Below are 21,034 nucleotides of genomic sequence, written 5' to 3' on the forward strand. Positions count from 1 at the left end.
TGGCCTCTCCTTCCAGGCAGGTCAGCAGGCCCTCTCCCCGGTTAGGCATCCTGACTCAGAGAAGGTCACGCCAGCAGGAGAAACGCCTCTATTGAGTGTCCTGAGCACACACACAGCCCAGCCCCACGTGCCCCTCCCGGGAAGCAGGGCCCCCTAGGTGAAGAGGCGGAGGGTGCCGTCAGCCCCGGCGGAGAAGACCCACGGCTGGCTGGGGTGGAAGGCCACGTCCAGCACCCCCAGGCCTTTGGTCAGGCTGTGCCCCTTGAGCACCTTCACAGGCACCAGCAGCGGGTTCTGCAGCAGGTCGCTGTGGGGAAGGGAGAGGCTCAGGATGTGGGCAGCATAGTCCCCATGGGGTGCGGGCGGGCAGGCGGGCACCGGCACTCACTTGTACACCATCCCGTGGCAGACGATGACACTGCCGTCGTCGGAGCCAGATGCAAAGAGCGGGTACCGGGGGTGGAAGGCCACGGCCCGGAGGGCCTTCTTGTGGTGCCTGAGGGGGGGACCAGGTTGAGGGGGGTGGGGGGGCCGAGTAGGGAGCAGCCCGCCACCCACCAGCACCTCACCTCAGCACTCTGTACGGCTTGGTGGAGAGGTCTAGGTCAAACCACACCAGCTTGCTGTCATAGCTGCCACAGATGACGTTGTCGCCTGGGGGAAGACGTGGTGGTAGGGACCTGGCGGCCCCCTCACTTGCACCCCCGCAACCAGGGCGCCCCCTCACCTGCCGGGTGCACTGCCAGGCTGGACACCCACTTGCAGTTGGGCATCAGCTTCTTGGTGAGCTCCTGGCGCAGCAGGTGGTAGAGGCGGACGCAGCGCTGGGAAGCCACGAGCAGAAAGGGCCGCACGGGGTGAAAGGCCACGCACTGCACCTGGCCGTGGCCGCGGCGGAAAGGGCTCTGGCTGCGGCGCCGGCTCAACTGGTGCATCAGCACCTGGGTGTGGCCCGGGGTGGCCAGCACCACGGCCATGTAGTCCCCACGACCGTGCCAAGTCACCTGTGTCACTGGCTGCAGGAAGGCAAGGTGGGCTCAGCCGCCCCCTCCCCCGCCCCGCCCCCGCCCCCTCCTCCCCCCGCCCTCCCCCATAGCCCCCACACCTTGCCGTGGCAGATGCGCAGCCGCAGGCCGCCCCGGCGCTCCTCCTCCGAGGCTTCCAGCCAGTGGGCGGGCTGCGCAGCAGGCTCCGCGGGCGGGGTGAAGGCGCTCAGCAGCTGGTCCGTGCTGCCCACCACCAGCCGGTCCCCCAGGGCCGGGTTCAGCACCAGCACTGCGTCCTCCCTGTGGCCAAAGCCCAGTGAAGGCCCCCAGGCATAGGACCACCCCCACCGGCGCGGGCACCCCTGGCCTCATACTCACACTGCCACGGCCACCAGGCAGATGGTCGGGCAGGGGTTCCAGGCGACACTCTTCACCACGCCCCCGACGGGCACAGTCCTCACGCAGCGGGCGGAGGCCACCTCCCAGAGCCGCACCGAGCCATCGTCTGAGCCTGAGCACAGCGGATGGGCTCTCAGCACCCGGCCCCCAGCCCAGCCCCCAGGGCAGGTCTGCCCCACCCGAGGCCCACCTGATGCCAGCCACTGGCCACCCGGGGAGACACTGAGGCAGCGGACGAGGTCACTGTGGCCCCTGTAGACCTGCAGAGAAGGGGCGGTGAGGGACGGAGCCCCGAACTGTGTGCTCCCGGCCGCCCCGCCCTGTCTGCTCACCAGGGCCTGGCACGTGGGGAAAGGCTGCAGGTCGCGTGGCCGGGGCAGCCTGGGGATGAGGTCCTCAGGGTCCACGTTCACCTGGGAGAGGAGCATGCGGGGTCAGCGGCATCCACCCCCGCCCCCGCCCCGCCCCCCCCCACTCCCCGCCCCTGCCCGGGAGCTCCTCCCCACCACACACCCTCATCTTGCGCTGCCTTGGGCACAGGTAGAGGTCAAGGCAGCGCTCGAAGCGCTCCTGGATGAAGCGGCCGTACGCGGGCACAGCCCGCAAGCTCGGGAACCGGTGCGGCAGGAAGTTGAGCCTCCTCTCGTCGGGCTCCCGCTGCTCCCAGGCCATGCGCTGTGAAGGCAGGAGTGAGCCCGGAGTGCAGGGCGGGCGGGGGCAGGCAGACCCCAGCCTGCACCAGGCTCACCTCCTCCTCGCTGGGCAGGTACTCGGGAGGTGGGTTGTAGGACTCCGCGTGGCCCGGCAGGGCCAGCTTGGGTGCAGGCACGTGCATTTTGTGGCGGCCCAGCACCGCATCGGGGTCCTCTTGGGCCCACAGGTCATAGAAGCTGGGGGTGGAGTCCCGAGGGCGGCGGGGCTGGATCCAGCCCATCTTAATGGCGTGCACCATGCGGGAGACCTGCAGAGGCGGCGGGGTCAGGGCGAGGGCGGGGGCGGGGGCGGGTGGCCGGGGGCGGACCGGAGGGTGGGGCCGCACCCACCTTCTCCTTCTCCACCAGGGACGGGATAAAGCTGCGCTTGTCAGCAGGCCGGTTGGTCACCGGGTGGATCATGAGGTCCCCACTGAAGAAGTCCACAGCCGGCTGGGGGGATGAGCAGAGAGGGGTGTGGGCCCGGGCCCTGCAGGTGCCCCCAGACCCTGGGGCCAGCGGCTGCCCCTTACCTCGTACGGGTTGAAGCTCACATCCCCAAACTGGCCCCTCTGCAGTCGCCGCACCAGGGCCACCTGTTCATCTGTCAGCTGCACGCTGTGCCCCGTCATCCGGTCCCGCACCGTGCGCCTAAGGGACTGCCCGTCAGAGCCGAGGCCCTGCCCCACCCCGCCCCAGCCCACCGGCCCTGTCCCACCCCCCCAGTCTCCGCCCCACGCCCGCACCAGTAGTCAGGGTTGTCCATCTTGTCCAGAAACTGGTCCAGCTCGTCAGGGGTGCGCAGGGGCTTATAGATGCGCCTGCCGTCCAGGTCGTAGCCCACGTGGGGGAAGTCATCGTACCACTCCAAGGGCACATTGCCCACTGTGTTCCGGATGTCCTGGGGCAGGAGGCCAGCGTATCGGCACTGGACACCCACTGTGCCCACCCATCCCTCCAAGCCCCCCAAAAGATACCGACGAGGGGGAAAGGTGAGAGCAAAGGGACTGGCTTCAAGGCTAGCCAGGGGCAGCACCCGGGCACCCTGACTCGTGCCTCCTCCCTGGGGTGTGACGTGGCAGGGCGGCCGGCACTGTCCCCCACCACCCCCCTGACCCTCAGAGGCGCCGGAGCTGTACCTTCACATTTTCCACTGAAGTGGTGCCAACCCCAGAGCCTCCCCCCTGGATTCCTTGGCCAGGGCTCTGGGCAGCCACAGGCAAGGGTGACCTCATCGCCCGTGGGCTCCCTCCCCTGGCGGGGGGCCTTAGGCAAAACCGGGTAGCCACGGGCAGGGACTCAGGGAAGACCCCACCAACCCACTACAAAGGGAGGCCGAACCCACCGCATTGTGACCTGCAAGCGTTCAGGGACTCCCCAGCCCCCAAGCCCTGTCCCCCACCCCACCCTCAGCGGGCAGAGCAGCCACATTCCTGGACACACATTCCTGGTCGAGGCCCCTGCCAGCCGCCACCCTCCCTCCACCCAGCACGGAGACTGCTGCCCAGGCGGCCGCTTCCTGCAACAGTAGCCACGGGAGGAGTGGCCCCAATGAGACAGCAGGGCCGGGAGCCGGGGAACCCCTCCCCCCACAGCAGGACGGGGCCCTCTGGGAGCCGCCCCCTGCACCTGCCCCCAGCCCCCAACCCGCCGACCTCAGTTCTCCCAGCTTGCCCATCCTCCAGGTGTGCCCCCGTGTGTCCCTGCCGCTGCTAGGAATGCCTTGCCTTCTCCTGTGACCCCCAAGTCTACACAGCCATCCCTGAATTGGACAGACTGGGGTTGGGGGGTCGGTGGCTCAGAGAAAAGGCCCACGGGAGCACTCAGTAGGGGAACGGGGTGCTGGTGGGGGGTCCTCCAGAGCAGGAGCGCAGGGAGGAGCCGGTAAAGAGGGCACCCACAGCTTGGGCCAGACCTGGAGGTTGATGCCAGGAGGGGGCAGGTGCAGGAGAGACAGGCTGTGTCATCAGGCGACCCCAGGCCCAGACCTGACGGGGGGCGGCCGAGGGAGCTGGGGCTGAACTCCAGCCCCCTCCTCCGGGCACAGAAGGCCCCAGTGTACATGGGAGGGAGAGACAGACAGGGTGTGGCCAGGCGCTGGGGCCAGGGCAGCTGGGTTAACTTGGTCATGCCAAGCGAGAAGGCCCGGGTCATGGGTCCTGCTTGACCCTCCTGCCCCCCGCAAAGAGGGAGGAGAGGAGGCGGCACAGCCCTGGTACCACCCAGAAGGGGGCTCCCACTTCCCCCGCATCCCCCAAAGACGGCACGATGCTCCAGGCCCCTTCACCGTGGCGCGGGAAGGCAGAGGGACACAGGGCCCCTGCTCCGAGCGGCCTCCAGGGGCTGGGAGGCGGGGAGGAGGGCGGGCCGGCGCGGGGGAGGGGCCGCCTCGGCTATAAAGGCCCGGCCCGCGGCCCTGCTCCAGCCCGGGACGCACACGTGCGCGCGGCGCCGCAGCCGCCACCGCGGGAGCCCTGAGACCCCGCGCCCCCCTGGCCTGGGCGGCGGCGGCGGCGGCGGCGGCGGCATGCACGGCGCGCCGCGGAGCTGACGGCGGCCGCCGGCCCCATGTCCTTCGCGATGCTGCGCTCGGCACCGCCCGGCCGCTACCTGTACCCCGAGGTGAGCCCGCTGTCGGAGGACGAGGACCGCGGCAGCGAGAGTTCGGGCTCCGACGAGAAGCCCTGCCGCGTGCACGCGGCGCGCTGTGGCCTCCAGGGCGCCCGCAGACGGGCCGGGGGCCGGCGGGCGGGGGGCGGCGGCCCGGGGCCCGGTGGGCGGCCGGGCCGCGAGCCCCGACAGCGGCACACGGCGAACGCGCGCGAGCGGGACCGGACGAACAGCGTGAACACGGCCTTCACGGCGCTGCGCACGCTCATCCCCACCGAGCCGGCCGACCGCAAGCTCTCCAAGATCGAGACCCTGCGCCTGGCCTCCAGCTACATCTCGCACCTGGGCAACGTGTTGCTGGTGGGTGAGGCCTGCGGCGACGGGCAACCCTGCCACTCGGGGCCCGCCTTCTTCCACGCGGCGCGCCCTGGCAGCCCTCCGCCCCCGCCGCCCCCGCCCCCCGCCCGCGACGGCGAGAACGCCCAGCCCAGACAGATCTGCACCTTCTGCCTCAGCAACCAGAGGAAGTTGGTGAGTGTTGGCCGCGGGTCGTCCCCAGAAGGGGCGGCGAGGAGGATGGGGCGCCCCCCACCTCCAAACCGCCCGTGCGACCCACACCTGCCTGGCAGAGAGGGCGGGGCCAGAGGCAGGCAGAGCTCCCCAGCAGCACCTGTTAACCCACGCGCAGCCCCGAGCCCAGCGGGGGAGGAGCACAAGGAGGAGCGCGCAGCGGGAGCAGGCGGGGCTGGGCCTTCCCTGGACATTCTCTCCCCGAGTTCCCTGGACACAGGCTCCCACGGGGACCAGACAAGGGCACCCAGGGCCAGATGGGGGAAGAGACCAAGGCAGGGCCGGCACCAACTTGGAAGCTAGGGGACCAAACCAGGGTTGGATCAAGCAACTCTGGCCACCCACCCTGCCCCCAGGGGAAGGAGACTCAGGGCAGTGGGATCCACTTGCTCTGCCACTGGCCTAAGGCTTATCGGGCACCTGCCTGCCCTCCCCTGGCCCCTGCCCCTGGGGCTGCCCACTCAGACACCAGTGCAGCTGTGGGACCCGCTGGCAGGAGCGGGCAGGAGACTTGGGGGCTGGGGGAGAGGCCCCGCTGCGGGAGACGCTGGCTGGCCGTGATTTACAGCTCCTGCTGTGCTTGGTGGCACCGGAAAAGCAGGGTGAGCAGGCAAGGAGAAAATACGGCGCGGCTTTCCCCAATCCCCATTTCCTCTCCAGACGGCACGCGCGAGCTCCTGGGGCCTGAACATCTGGGAAATTTAATTTTACAATTTCGGCTGTGCAGCAGCGTACTCTCCTCCCCAAGCCGCTTGGGGAAGCTGGGCTGAGCGTGGAAGGGGGTTGCTTTCAGCACCCACCACCCGAGACAGCACCCAGTGGGGAAGCCCAGAGGTGCAGGCTGGCACTGGTCTCTGCGCGGGCCCTGACACTGCCCTCCCCTCTGCAGAGCAAGGACCGAGACAGAAAGACGGCGATTCGGAGTTAGAGGCGGATGCTGCTGGGCCATCCACGGAGAGCCCCCATGGACATGACTCGGGCACAGGCCTCCCTGAGGGCACCCCCCAGGCCAGCCCTGCCCCAGCTGTGAGCGGGGCCGATGGACAGACAGGCGGTGGGACTCAGAGCTGGCCCAGCACCTGCCCAGCCCCACTGGAACTTTCCGTGCTGGCTCCCAACCTGGTTTTCTTCTGGTCACTATGTGCTGGCATCTTGTGTCTTTGATATGATAATATAAAGTCTGGAAACTTTGTATAATTAAAAACGAAACAATTATCTTCTAAACACGGACGCACACTGTCCTCTCCAGCAGTTCAGAATGCACCCTGAGCCGGAGCCCGAGCCCACCCTCCCACCCCTCAGGGCTCCGTGGGCCAAGGTACCCACTTCTCGGGGAAGGCCCCCCACTTTCCAGGGCTCAGGGCCGGTGTGCCCAGCACCCCCGACCAGGGAACTATGGCGTGGGGTCCGAAGGAGACCTGTGAGGGCAGAGGAGGGCGAGGGACCGAGCAGGACACAGGCAGCCCGGCCCGGAAGCAGTCTCGCCCCACCCCCGCTCCGAGAGCCTGCCAGGTGTCCCAGTGCCCTGAAGGGTCCTCAGTGCTTGCGGCATGCAGCTTGCTCTGGTCGGTCTTCAGGGCCTCGGCACCTGAGCCTCTGCCCACGGAGCCCCACGAAGTGGGCATGTAGGGGAAGGTAATCAAGGGGCACTGTCTGGCAGAGTGAGTCCCCAGGCCTGAGGGCAGGACCAGGTGGCAGCTGCCTGTGTGTACCCCTGGGGCCCACCCCTGCCCCCAGCCCTGCAATTGGCCCCGGCAGCACTGCTTACACCGGGAGGACCCCTGGCTGCCCACCACCCACCCACCCACCCAACTCCCCCAAAGGCCCCACCTGCCCACGAGGAGGACAATTCAGGCCTCTCCCTGAGCTGTGCACAGCTGGCGGACCATTAAAATCTTGCAGGTGACAATTATAGACTAGTGGTGCGAGCTCCACAGGCACAGCAGAGAAGAGAGGTGGGGGCGGCTCTGTGCAGGCCACCCCAGCACCCCCAGGCTGGCCAGCAGCCTGACTTCTGGCCAGCGGGCGGGGAATGGCCAAGAGCGCCAGGTGCCGGCCCCGGGCCCTGCTAGCCCTCAGCGCAGGCTCAGGGACCCCGGGAGAGGGCAGGTGCCGAGGCCCACGTGGGCACCCCAACAGGGCAGGGCTAGAGCTGCCCCCTCCTCTGAACAGACGGGCTCCAGGGAACCGAGAAACAGAAAGCGATGGTGTAATTTTGGAGGAAATTCTCAAAGCCAGAACCATTAAGGACTAGAAGGGGGCTGTGTCCAATCTGATAGAAATATAACAGGATAAAAAGTCACAACGGCAGGTTCCACTCAGAGAGAAACCCAACCCCAAATTTCCTCTCCTTAATCCTGCAGGAGCCTACAGCTGGCCGGCCGAAGTGGGGGAGAGGGCATGCTCATCACCCCCGCCCGCCTGCCTGGAGAGCCAGGACCCAGGAGGAGTGTGGGGGTCTGCCTGGGGGATGAGAAAAGCACCCCTTCCGCCCCGGGGCACTGAGGACACTGCGAGAACGCGACCCGCGGAGGGGCACGCGGGGCGGGCAAGCAGGGACGCCCCAGGGTCTCCAGCCTGCCTCCCCTGCTCCCCGGGGCACCGGTGCAGTTCTGTGGGGACGGTCTGTGGCCCACCTGCCGCTCACCCACCGGCCTCACCTCTCCATACCTGGGCTGGGTGGGACTGCACCCTCCCTCACAAATCCTCCCGAAGATGATGGGCGGCAGGGGGCGGGGTCCGCATGCCCTGCACAAAGGCCTGAGAGAAGAGCGCGGGGCGAGGGGGACAGGCAGGGCGAGGCCGGAGGGGCATGGGTGTCAGGGACCCTTGGAGCCGGTGCAGGAGAGGAGAAGGGGCTGAGGGAGCCTCGGAGATGCCAAGTCGGTAGGAGAGGACAGCCCGCTGGGACGGTCCCCGGGGGCCGGCAGGCCCTGGCACAGGGCGAGCGGACCAGGCCCTCGGCTGCTGGGCCTGTGACTCCGACAGCGGCTGCAGCTTGGCCAGCCTCGGGCCCGGGCAGTGGGCCCGGTCGCTCCCTGAGCTGCACCGGTAGCAGCAGAGGCTGAGAGCCTGGCCCGCCAGCCAGCAGGAGAGGGAGGGGAGGGGGCGGGGAGGGGCACGCCGTCACCCTCCACAGCTCCAGAAATTCAAACCAGACTGGGGGTGGCGGGCCGGCCCGAGCCCCTGCGGCCCCACGAGAGTCCACTCAGCTACTCACGGCAGCCGCCGGGCCCCCGTCCACCACAAACCCCACTTCCTCCCCAGGACGCCAGCCTCGCCCCTCCACCGAGCCTCCGTGTGCCAGTGCCCCACAGAGGCGGCACGAAAGGAGGGCCCAGCCCGCACCCTGGGCCAGCAGCCGCCTCTGCGGGCCAAGCAGGGCTGGAAACGCTCTGATGGCCATCAGGGCCAGCCTGTCAGCTCCCTGTCCCCAGCCTGGGGAACGAGTTGCCGGCGGCACCACGTGACCCATCGCCAGGCCGCCTGCGCCGGCAGGCCAGCCGGCCCCCACCCTACCCTGCGCAGCACCTGCGGGCTGCCAGGAAGCACATGTGACCCCGTGGGGGCGGGAGCCCGCCGACCCCTCCAGGGCCCAGACAGCCCCCAGCCTGCGCTCTCCCTGGGGGCCGCCATGCCCCAAGGACGAGCCTTCGGGCGGCAGGGGTCCCCCACCCCCCAGGCTGCACCGGACGCGGGCGGCCACCGGCTGATGTGTCGGCTGGGAGTTTTCCGCTCTCGCAGAGCCCCCCCTCCCCTCCCCCTCCCCAAAGTGGCTGCAGCTGTCAGGACCGCAGATTGGAACTGCAGGTACGGCGCTGGCCCGCTGCCCACCTCCCTCCCGTGTCTGTCTGAGAGAAAGGAAGCCGGCCCACCTCTGGAATCCTTCACTCTCTCCTCGTTCCGCCTCTCCCACCTGTCCCCGGGGAGCGCGGGGTCAGCCGCCCTCGCTCGGGCTCTCTCTTCCCCTTGCCCCTCTCCGATTACAATGCCGGCAGTGTTCCCTCAGCTCCCCCGACACGGAGCACCCCCCCGCCCCCCGCCTTCCTGCGCCTCCTCTCTCCTGCGCTCCATGGCGGGAGGAGGACAGGCCACGTGCCCCAGGCCACCTGCTGCAGCTGAACCCACACAAGGTGCTGGCAGGATGAGTCCTGGTCGATGGGCCCAAGGGGAGAAAGCCAGGTCCCACTCGGCCTCTTCCTGCCCCAAAGGCCAAAGCCAGCTGAAGGGATCCCGGCAGGGGTCGGGGTCAGAAGCAGGGCCCACCAGCTGTAGCCAGCCAGGCCAGGGTGGGGCGGGCGAGAAACTCGGAACCCCCTCCCCAAACCTCCTCCATCAGACTGTCCCTTCTAGTTGCCATCCTCACAAAAGCGCTGCTGGCCCGACCCACCCCTGAACCGTCGGACACTGTGTGTGGGCACAGGGCCCCTCCAAGGCCACTCCTTGACCCCTGACCAGTGCCTCCACGGCTGCTGGGGTAGAGGGAAGCAAGTCCACTCCCCCGCCAAGGGGTCCATGGGGGAGGGGGAGAGGGCACCGAAGCTGCCCCTGCTCCTGGGTCCTCAGATACCCAAGACCCCCACCCACCTGCCCCTCCCCCTCCTGGGGTTGGCCAGGGTCCAGTGGGCGTTCCCACGTGGGACACCCGAATCTCGGCTCCCTGCAGGCAAGGGCTCCCAGAAACTCCTCTGGGAATGCTGGAGGTGGGCAAAGGCTTGGGACCCCCTTGCTAAGTGCCAAAGGCCCACTACGCTGCTTCACATCCCAGCCCCAGCCCCTCCAAGACCTCGTTCAGGAGGACTCGCCCCGAGCCCCCGACCACACACGGCCAGCCCCCCCTCGCGAGCCCCTGCCCACACAGGGCCAGCCCCCCACCCCCCGAGCCCTGTCCTCAGCGAGGCAGCCCCGGCCTGGGCCGGGACACGTGCTGGCCCTGCTCAGCAGCCAGCCGCTCAACCGCCTTTCCTGCAGAACTTTGCGCCCCACAAGCCTGCCCAGCCAGCCTCAGTCTACGGCCACACCTCCAGCCCTAGGGCGACACCCACCCCACCCCCGCCCCGCCCCAGGCCCAGCACCCTCCCTCCCACCCGCCTGCCCCGGGAAACTGGCTCCAGTGGGCACAGGGCAGGCCAGGGCCTCTACCGCCGCCCAGGTGCCCCAGTGAAAGGGAGCGTGCTGCTATCCTCCAACACCCTCCGCCCTCCCCAGGGAGAACCCTGTCCCCCAAGTGTGACAAGTGGACCCAGGGCGGGCGGCGCTGGCGCGGGGGGGGGGCACCCCCCACACACCCAAACGCAGCAGGCCTGGCTGAGAGGTGGTGCCTGGCAAAAGCAGCCAGGGGCGCCCTGAGGTCACAGCCGCCACACCCACAGCCCCCCACGGCCACCTGTGAGGCCACGGGCCACGGTGTCATCGGGCCCCTCCCAGGCCAGGCGGCCGGAGCGACCCGAGGGTCTGTCGGAGCCTGGCCGCGGGGATGGGGGCCCGCCAGGGAGGCCGGCGGCCCGCGAGGCCGAGACGCACGCTCTGCACAACAGCTCGAAACCCGAGCCGCGGCTGCGCTGCCAGCAGCGAGCGAGCGCTGAGGGCCGAGGGCCGCGCCGGGGGCCGGGGCGGGGGCGGAGCCCGGAGGAGGCGGCTGCCGCTCAGTAGCCGGGAGGCCATTAGCGGCGCCTGGCGGGAGAGCTGAGAGGACCGCAGCCCGGACGCAGATGCGCCCGCCGCCCGCCCACCCCTGCAGGGCCGGGACCCCGGGGGCTCGCAGCCCCGCCCCCACCCCACCCGCCCAAGGCCTCAACTTCTCCCAGCTTCTCCCAGGCCAGAGACAGGGTGGGGGGACCCCGCTGCTGCGAAGGCCGCCCAGCCCCCCGCCCCCGCCCCTCCTCCCGGGGCGGCAGCTGGATGAGATCACGTCTGTGGGGGAGGGGTGCAGTGGACTTGTGGGAGCGGGGCTCCCCCCCCCCGCTCACGGTGGCCAGGACCCCCGCCACGCGTGGCCTGGCAGCACGTCCAGGGGCTGCAGCCCTGTTGCTGCCTGGGATGTGAGCTGGGGGGAAGGTACGGAGAAGGCCAAGGTATGGAAACAGGACCCAGGTCTTCCGAGAAGGAGAACCGTCGCTCACCCATCAGTGCCTGGGGCCGGGGTCCCCCAAAGCCAGGCACGGCAGAGGCCGGCGGTCAGAGGGCCTAGAAACCCCGGGCCTCAAGCCCAGGCCTGAGGGGTGGGCAGGACAGGGACTGGGGAGGGGGAGGTCGGGCACTGCCACACCGCAGGTTCTCCCCCGGGAGCACGCCTTGTCAGGACACCACTGCTGGAGGCTGGCCAAGGCCTGAGTGGAGTCCTAGCACCACCGGCCACCTCCAAGGATGCTGCGTGGAGGAGGCGCTGCCCGACACGATGCGACCAAGTGTTCGCGGACGGTGGCCCCTCCCAGGTGCCATCCACCCAGGGCACAGCCCCGGCGGGGGGGGGAGGCTCCTGCGCCCCTCGCGTGCTCTCGCCCCTTGGGCCCCCGAGAGGACGGCTCGCCACCCCACCTCTCAAGCCTCTTCCCTGAAGCCCACCCTGCTTTGCACAGACGGCAGAGACACGGCGACAAGTGTGTGTGTGTGTTGGGGGGGGGCGGTGGGGGGGGCCGGGGCAGCACTTCTCAGGGAGGAGAGCATCTGTCAGGCCAGCCTGGTCCCTGAAAGCCGAGCTCTGCCGCCCCCTCGAGCCACAGCCGGCTGTGCTGGCAGAAGCACGGCTCCCTGTCACTCAGGCGACATATGGGATAGTCATCGCCGGAGGAAGCAGCCCCCACCCCGGCGGCTCCAGCACAGCCCGGGCCAGGAGGAGCGCCTCCCCGCGGGCGGGCCGAAGCCCCTCCCCCGGCCTCTGCACTCCATTTACAATCATCATCGATTTCTCAAAATACCGAATATAAAAAAGTAGCCGACAGGATGTGGCTGCCGACAGCCAGAGCCCCTGGGAGGGGGGGAGACAGGCCGGGAGCCGCGCTGCACCGGCCCCCCTTCACCGAGTACGCCCGCTGCTCCGGCCAGGAAACCAATTTATTTTGTTTTGTCTCTGTTCTCTGAACGCACAGAGACCGGATCGGGCGGGCAGCCAAGGCTCCTGCAGCCGCTGCCAAGAGAGCAGAGGATGGGGGTGGAAGCTGTGCAGGGGAGGGGGCGCGTGTCTCCCCAGCCGGGGACAGCCCCTGGCAGGCGGCAGGAAGAGCCACCGGGGGGCGGGGACCGCTGTCTCTGCAGGGCCCCCCAGCCCGAGGAGGCACACACCCGGAGGGCTCACACCAGGGCAGTGCGCATGGGGGCCGCAGCCCCGCCCGGTGGCCAGGACACATCAGGGAGGGGGCGGCTGGGCGAGCAGCACGGCCACGTCTACCTGGGAGGCTCCTCAGCCCCAGCACCCCCCAGAACCCACGGGCAGCTTCGGGCAGCTGAGCCACGGCAGCCTCTGGCCAGACCGAGCACCCCTAGCCTGGCAGCAAGCTTTCTCCTTGAGAACGTAAACGTGGGAAGGACGGCCAGATTCACTGAGGGCCCCGGCGACCCCGGCCTCCAGGACGCCACGGAGGAGAGGGGCAGAGAACCGGGGCCGCCCGTCTCCTGCCCTCAGCGCCCAGCGCAGGTGCCCGTGGGGCCTGTCTCTGCACCCTCACCCCCGGGGACCAGCCCAGGCCGGCTGGTGTCGGGGAAGCCTCCCCGGGCCTGTCGGTGCCCGCCCAGAGCATAGGGGCCCACACTGCCTGTCAGCCCCGCCGCCCACCCCCCAGGGCCCAGGGTTGGCTGCGAGGTGCCCAGTGCCCTCCCCTCCCCGCGATGACACACACTCCTGCAGTCACGTGTCCCCGACCCTGAAATCGCTCTTCCAGACAGGGACTGGGGCCCCAGGCCAGGACGCCCACTCAGGCCTCGCTGTGGCCTGACCCCCCTCTGCCCAGGCAGTGCAGCCCACCCTGCAAACGAGGAGGCCGCGGCCCCAGCCCTACCTCCTCGTCAGAGCTGTCCTCCACGTACTCGTCCTCAAACTGCACACTCGCCACCTCCGTCCTCGGGGAAGGGGTCCCAGCCTGGGAAGGCAAGGGGAGAGCAATTATGTTACGTCAGGACACTGACGCCCTGTGCCTAGGGCAGATCGTGGGTCCAGGACGCCCGCCCCCTCCTGCCAATGCTGAGGCCTAGGTTCCCACACCCCAGTCTCTAAGCGGCTCCAACCTGGTCCCGGCGCCAGGACAAGACTGGGGACACCGCAGGTCTAAGTGGGCCTCTCAGGGAGGGGGGTCCCACCCAGGGTCATCCTCTGTCAAGGGCTGGACCCATCATAACGTCCAAGCTCTGGGGGAGGACCCCAGGGAGGGGCTGACACCTGGAAAAGGAGCACTTAGCCACCCCCGCACTCCTTAATGAAAAAAACGGCTGCAGGGCTCCTGGCCCAAAGGCCCAGCCGAGCCCAGAGCCAGCCTGGGGTCAGGGGACAAGGCCTCTCAGCAGCCGCAGGTGAGGACTGGTCCACCGAGGGGAAGGCCACGGTACTCGCTCTTGGCCACCAGCAGAGGGACCATGGCCGACCCACTCCTAGGGCAAGACCCTTGCCTCGAGGAGGCCACATTCAGCGCAGCCGGCCAAGGGCCCTGAGAGGCACCCACACTCTCAGAATGCCGGGAGGACCGGCCCCAGGCTGACCCCGCCCACCGGGCCAGTGAGTGGGTGCCACTGCTCATTCACACCCCAACCTGGAAAACAGATTCTCCCCTTGTGGGGCGGGGGGACCTGGTGTACCGGAACTGGGATTGATGGGGAGAACAGCCCGTCTCTCCCCCCGGCTCCAGGGGCAGTAAAGTGTAGCAGGGGCCCCCCACCCCAAGCACAGGCACCCCGCCCAGAGCCCCGCTCCCCCTGCCCGGGCAAGAGCCAAAGGCCCGCAAGGCAGCTCTCCCTCCCGCCTGTTTTTCCCTCGGTGTAAGGAGGGTGGGAGAGTAACTTTTTTTCCAGGCCAGGAAAAGGCGAGATTTGGTTTCCATGTCTCTCCCACCCCTTGCTCCCCGAGCTGTGCACTGCGGGAGCCCTGCCCGCTGAAAGTGGGTCAGCACTGCCTGGGGGTGGGGGCAAGCGGGGGGGCACAGAGGGCCAGCCTGGGACCCAAGGCTTTCCTGCCGTCCTCACCCTCACCGTCGTCACCGCAGGAGCGGACACACCTGCCCCAGGCCCTGGGCTGGCAGGACCCCTGGCCGGGCCACTTGCAAGTCTCTCAGCAGCCCCCTGATGCCAGCCCATGGCTGACGGGCCACTGGTCACAGCAGGGTCGGCAGTGCAGGCCACGGTGCTCCAAGGCTGCCAACCGCCAGCCAGTCTGATGCCCCCCACCAGGCACCGGACCCCAGGAGCCCCGCAACCACCTGCACGACAGGCCACCGTCCCGGGGCCCTGGCCAGCCCCAGTGATGCCTGGGGAGCCAGACACAGGCGGGACCTCAGCAAGGGGAGGGGACACCCAGCAGCGGGGCTGTGAGTTCCTGGGCAAGAGAGCTGGACACCCGGCAAGGAGGGCCCCCCCTCGCGGCCCCACGGCTCTGCAGCCACATCCTCCCTCCAGAGGTGACGCTGCAAGGCAGATGGTGGCCACCAGGGGGCTGCCGTGATGCGGGGCGTGGCCCAGCTCCTGGGACCTGGAGGACCTAACAAACCCCACCCCTTCAAAGTTTAGAGGCACTGTAGCTGGCCAGTGGCCACCGTAAAAAGGGAGAACTCGCACAGCGCCGCCCTCTCTCTCCTCTTTCTCACGCGGCCCAGCCCCGGCCCCCAACATCCCCAGGCACAGGCACCAGGTGGCGAGGGGCCGCCCAGAGCCCCCAGCGCCCACGCCAAGACGGGCTCAACAGCACGTGCTGCGGGCTCCCCACGCGTCCATGTGGGTGGCTGGGGGCCCTCGGGCAGGACCAGAGGCAAGTGGGGTTCTGTAGGCAAATGCCCCAGACCAGGGGACAAGGGAGGCGGGATGGGCCTCTCCTGGGAGGGGCTGCAGGCTCGCATCATGACTGGCAGCTCCACAGCCAGGATGCTGCTGCACGGCTTGCTTGCTCTTGGAGCCCCGAGTCCCGCGAGAGGGGACAGGCGGGCAGAGGTGAGATGCCCAGTGAGAGCCAGTCACTCACGCCACCCCACCCGGACGTGTGAGTGAACCCCAGAACACAGGATGTGATCTGAGTGACCACCCTCCGAGGGCAGAACATACTAGAAACCTGGGGAGGGTACAGGAGAAGCTGATGTGCTTCAGAGCTGAGGGGGGCTGTGGGATCTCCCAAACCCACGGATCATGTCACCCCAGATGCGACGCCACCCCACCTGCCCTGAACTCCGATCCCCAGAAAGAAGAGTGTCTGGCGCTGGGCCACGGCCGGGGCTCTGTGGGACAGGCCCAGGCACGTCCCGCCTGAGGTGGCCTCCACTGACCGGGCCCGCTCCCTCCCCAGGAGCCAACGCCGAGACCCCACAGTGCACAGGCCTGGGACTCACAGCCACTGCCCACCACTCCGCAGAGCTGAGCTGAGACCCAGATGGGCGCCTGCTGCCCAAGGCTTTGCAGCAAGCTCCGTGCACAGCCGGTACAGGTCGGACTCTTATCTGGGACATGCTTAGCTGCACATTAGGCATCGCTGCCAGGTCTGCAGTTACATTCCTGACCGTGGCAGGCAGACGGAACTAGTGAAGACGGGAACTTCGGTACAAAACAAGAAGACACAACACGGGAAAACCCACACAAATGAGAAAGGACCAAACCGAACAGAACAAGCAGAAAACAAATGGATCTAAACAAGCACAAAAAAGAAGAAATGGCCATCAGCACCGAAATCCACTCAAGGTGAGAAATCAAGAGGAGGCCCAGCAACGCGAGACCCATGGGACCGGAAAAGCCCACCCAAAAGCACCACCAAGTGCTACTGGTGGGACACAGGGAAAGCAAGAGGCCCTGGGTGACTGGGGGTGCCCCGCGGCCGGAGCCGCCACCTGAGGGTGGAAACAGGAGGGGCGTGGGCAGCCAGTGGGGGAGTGGGAGCGGGGCCCACGGCTCCTCTCCAGCTTGCTCGCAGGGCTTCCTGGTGTGACACGGGACAAGCCACGGGCTGTGGCAGGTGAAGGTGGGTCGGCAGACCCTCGAGAGGGCCCTGACCTAGCGGAACTCCCCAGCGTGGTAGGAAGGTTCTGCAGGTTAGCAGCCCTGCAGTAGCTGCAGGATGAGAGGGACAGGCTGACTCGGGGGGCCCCGATGCAGAGCATGACAGGGCTGTCACGGGGGCCGCTCCTGGGTGTCTCGTGCAGCCAGGCTCGGGGGGAGACAGGGGAACACGCAGGAAGCCCTGACTGGCCTGTTTGTGAACAGGAGACGCGGAGAATCGCCAGCCCCAGCAGATGGAGCGGTGGATGGCTTTTGAGGAACGGGTGGAAGAAAAGGGGAGATGGGGGGACTTCCACCGGGAGTCAAGAGCACGCCCACCTCCTCAATTCCCTCTCTTGGCCTAGATGAATTCCAACCCAGTACCGAGGTCCCCGCTTTAGAAAAAAGTCCTCCAACACCCCTCAGCTACAGCACGAAGAAGCCAGAGATGTGAGTGCCCAGGCCAAGCAGGTTCCGGGGAAGCTGGCAGGGCTCCAAGACGACCCACAGGAGATGCGGATGGGCCCTAAGGGCCTGCGCATGAGCTGGGAGGGGAGCACGGAAGGGAGGGCCCGAGGGCCTGGCTGCCAGTGGGGGACACCTGGAGAGGGCACAGAGCCACAGGCAGCCTCACCCCCTCTGAGGACGTCCCCACCCAGGTGGCCTGGGCCGACTTCCTCAGACAGAGGGCTCGGAGGGCACCCCGGAGGGCCGAGGGCCAGGGGCGAGGACGGCTCCCCGCCCTCTGGAGAGGGCGGGCATGGAGTCTCTCCTGAGCTGCAGCTTGGCACCCGCTGAGCCGGCCGCCAGCAGACCCAGGACGGCAGCACAGGTACCTCTGCGGAGCAGCAAAAGCCCAGCAGCTCACGGGGCACAGGTGGTCAGCCTCGAGATGCGTGTACGCAGTACCTCACCTAGAGAATTTCAACTAAAAATTATTTTTGTTAAAAAGTTATTGAAAGGGCTTCCCTGGTGGCGCAGTGGTTGAGAGTCCACCTGCCGATGCAGGGGACGCCGGTTCGTGCCCTGGTCCAGGAAGATCCCACATGCCGCGGAGCGGCTGGGCCCGTGAGCCATGGCTGCTGAGCCTGCGCGTCCGGAGCCTGTGCTCCGCAACGGGAGAGGCCACAACAGTGAGAGGCCCGCGTACCGCAAAAAAAAAAAAAAAAAAAAGTTATTAAAAAAAAAGTTATTTAAGCTTTAAAAATCATTCCTAAAATGTTGTTTATAAAAGAGGATAAAAATCCTATTTTAAAGGAAAAATCTTAAGCGTGTGGATCCTTAATTTTAAAAGAGGAGGAAAAGATCCAGGAAGATAATTTAACCACGAACTGTGCTCACCAAGGAGAGTGAAGGCAGCGAATGGAAACGTCCTTTACTGAACAGTGTTGATCTAAGATTTAACTTTTTGTCAAGGAGGGAATATTTTGTAAATTTCAAAAGTTAAGGGACTTCCCTGGTGGTCCAGTGGTAAAGAATCCGTCTTCCAATGCAGGGTATGCAGGTTCGATCCCCGGTCAGGGAACTAACTTCCCACGTGCCACAGGGCAACTAAGCCCACGTGCTGCAAACTACAGAGCCCAGCGCTCTGGAGCCCACACGCCACAACTAGATAGAGAAAACCCGCACGGCACAACTAGAGAGAAGCCTGTGTGCCACAACGAAAGAGCCCGTGTGCCGCAACTAAGACCCGACGCAGCCAAAAATAAAATAAGTAACTAACTAACTAACTAACTAAATAAATAATGAATCTTAAAAAAAATAAAAGTTAAAAAGGAGAAAAATCTGCCCATAAGCCCACAAACCACGGGCAAGGCAGTCTGTGGACCATCTTCTCTTCGTGCACCAGCGCTACAATTAAAGCTTGAATGGGTAGAGGATTTAAATCTGATTTAAAATCTTTTCTTCCTAGGAAACAGATCAAATAAGTGTGGCTTTTGGTTTCCATCACGGTCCTAACCTCCAGGACACCACGGCCAGTGAAAGTATAAGTAGTTACAAGATCGTTTCTAGGATGGTCTGAACAACCAGTGTTGTGTTTTAGTTAAATTAAGCTTTTCTGTCATTTTCCTCACTTAAGACAAGAGTGGGGTTTGCCTTTCCCCATCGTCACAGCAACAGGCAGGACGGCAAAGCCTCACACGGCGGCCAGCTGGTTCCTGCGCCCCCGAGACCAGGCCAGGTGGATGGAGCTCCACTCGCTCCCAGAAGTGCGGGGCCACCAGCTACCCCCAGGCAGGCCCCTGCAAACAAATCCCACCTTGGGCTTTGCCCCTAGGAAACCCAGCCTATAGTTGAGTCTAGCAAAGTGGCTTGAGCCTCAGGGTAAGTGACATCAGAATCACCGGGGTGGGGGGTGGGGGCCCAGGCAGGTAGATTTTTGGGGTTCCTATGAACAGAGCACATGACTATGCTTGAAAACTGGTGCCCTAGAGCTCAGAGCACCTCAGCTCCAAGTAAGCGTCCTACCCAGCCCCCACCAGCAACACCCACCCCCTCCTCCGCCCTGCTGCACCGGAGGAGGGACGAGGGCCTTGGGGTTCCCAAGGAACGGGAGAAAGCACTGCCGGGAGCCCCCAGAGAGCCCGATGCCTGGCAGGCACTTTCCTGGCCATGGTCATCCAGGGCGAGAGCCCACCAGGAGGCTCCTCGCTTACCCACCTGCTGCCCGGGGGTCTCCTCCGTCCTGCCGTGCTGCTCAGCGCTGCTGGCCCCGTCCTCCTCCTCAGCCGCAGTGTCGGCCTCACTACTGTCACTGCCGGAATCTTCCAGGCCTGAGAACACACTTTCCTCGCTGTCGGAGAGGCCAGGATCGCTGCCAGGCCCAGGGCCGAGAGCAGGAGCACCGAGGACACAAGGCTAAAGGAAGCACGGCGTCAACGAGCGCACGGCCCGCACGCCAGGCACCCTGCGCTGACCCACAGCTCCGTGTGGCCCTCCTCCAAGGCCACAGCCCTCAGGCCGCAAGCCTCCACCTCCACCAAAACCACCCACCCAACCCAGGCCTCCCTCACCACCCACCTCCGCCGACAGCAGGCCACGTGCCCTCGGAAGAGACATTCAACTCCTAGCATCTCACAAGGGAAGGACTTTTCAAGGAGCTCAGTTCCCATCACATCACCCACACCGGCCCCCTATCCTCCACACCCCCCACCCTGGCACTCACAGCCCCAGAGCTATGAGGGCACTAGGGCGGGGTCTGGGCCAGGCAGAGGACCACAACCTGAGGGGCTTTTCCCACCAGAACCAGAAGACTCTGTATCCAACCAGATTGGGACCGAAGTTGATCAGTAAATTGTAAAGGCTGGTTGAAAAAACATAAAAACTACACAAACTTTACTTAAAAACAGGTGTTTCCATTCACCCCCTCAAGGGGTAGGACCAGAGCTTCCCCCAGCAGAGCTCTGCTGACCAGACACTCCCCGATCCCTAAGTCTACAGGACGCAGTGCACAGTGTGTGGACCTTTTAGAAGTGGAACAAGAACTTGCAGACTTTTAGCAAGCATTGATTTGAATGGAGAATTCACTGCTTTTCAACTGTTAACAAGTCTCACCTAATTGGACAGCCTGCACTCACCCATTACTTGGCAGCGCTCAACTCAGCTTCCACAGAAACGACTCTGACACACACTAACTACTCCAACACTTAGTAAGCCTCACAATTAAAACAGCAAGTGAAAATGCCATAAACGATTTGGGCACAAGTACAAATGGCTGCTAATGGGTACAGAGCCAAAAGGACTTGTCGCAAAGTGAGCGGGCAGCCTGACAACGCAGCGGCGTGGAGTCCCGGCTCAGAGAGGCTCGACTGTACAAGCCTTCGGCGGCTTCCTACCACCGAGATTTGATGACACCCCACGATCCAGCTGGGGTCCAGCTGGAAATCAGGAATGGCCATGAGTCCAGTTGAAACGATGCATCCAGTGCAGCAGGCACTGCCTTACTATTCTCGTACCCTCTTTTACAACGGATGCGACATATTAGTAACGCATCAACAGGCAAGCAGTTACTGCAGACTCAAATCCCTTTAACGCAGGAAGCCCAATTCAAAGGGCTCGGGAGGCTGCCGCACAGGATGCCAGCCCTCCTTCCTAGCTCTCTCCGGCCCAGACGTTCTTCCAACCGCAGAACAGCCCAGCCCCACACCGGCTACCCCTCGCGCAGGGGTGCTCCCTGCCCAGGACGCCCCCACAAGGCCACCGCCAGCAGCGGACAGGCGACCCTCCTCCCCGCTTTCCCTGGCCTGGCTCCCCGGGGCCGACGGCCGAGGAGCCGCCACGTGCGGGCCAGATGCACCTCCCCGTCCCGCTCGCGCAGCCCGCGGTCACCTCCTCCGGCTCCGGCTCCGGCGGCCGCTTCCCCGGCAGCGCCCCCGCCGCCGCCGCCTCGCGCCCCACGCCCCGCGTGCCCGCCATGCTCCAGGCCAGCCCCGACCCGCGCCGCCACTTCCGGCAGCGACACTACCGCGTGGGCCTGGGGGCGGGGCCCTCAGGGTCAGAGGGCGCGGGGCGGGCCCTGGGTGGGGCGGGGCCGGCGTGCGCGCGCCGGGGGGACGCGGGCGGGCGGCGCCGGCGGGAGCGCGTCCGTCGCAAGATGGCGGCGGCCATGCTAGGGACTGG

The 21,034-nt window shown here is 66.3% G+C and overlaps 2 protein-coding genes across 2 annotated transcripts; one reads left to right on the plus strand and one right to left on the minus strand.

Moving 5' to 3' along the window:
* Positions 1-70: 70 nt before the first annotated feature.
* BOP1 (BOP1 ribosomal biogenesis factor) lies at positions 71-21,022 on the minus strand (the record flags this gene model as incomplete). The annotated part of the gene is given in 18 exon segments (XM_081214362.1): positions 71-307; positions 389-496; positions 570-654; positions 728-1,016; positions 1,106-1,286; positions 1,365-1,497; positions 1,576-1,645; positions 1,718-1,798; positions 1,899-2,060; positions 2,134-2,346; positions 2,429-2,530; positions 2,611-2,728; positions 2,824-2,978; positions 13,252-13,332; positions 19,076-19,273; positions 20,744-20,841; positions 20,844-20,932; positions 20,934-21,022. Coding segments are annotated over 18 exon segments (2,406 nt in total). The 3' UTR covers positions 71-153.
* SCX (scleraxis bHLH transcription factor) lies at positions 4,514-6,481 on the plus strand. The gene is made up of 2 exons (XM_081258543.1): positions 4,514-5,218; positions 6,147-6,481. Exons 1-2 carry the CDS (start codon positions 4,646-4,648, stop codon positions 6,183-6,185), a joined length of 612 nt encoding a protein of 203 aa, XP_081114669.1. The 5' UTR covers positions 4,514-4,645; the 3' UTR covers positions 6,186-6,481.
* Positions 21,023-21,034: the final 12 nt, after the last annotated feature.

This window comes from Mesoplodon bidens, assembly GCF_964165515.1.
Source record: "Mesoplodon bidens genome assembly, chromosome: 16".
Taxonomy (NCBI): domain Eukaryota; kingdom Metazoa; phylum Chordata; class Mammalia; order Artiodactyla; family Ziphiidae; genus Mesoplodon; species Mesoplodon bidens.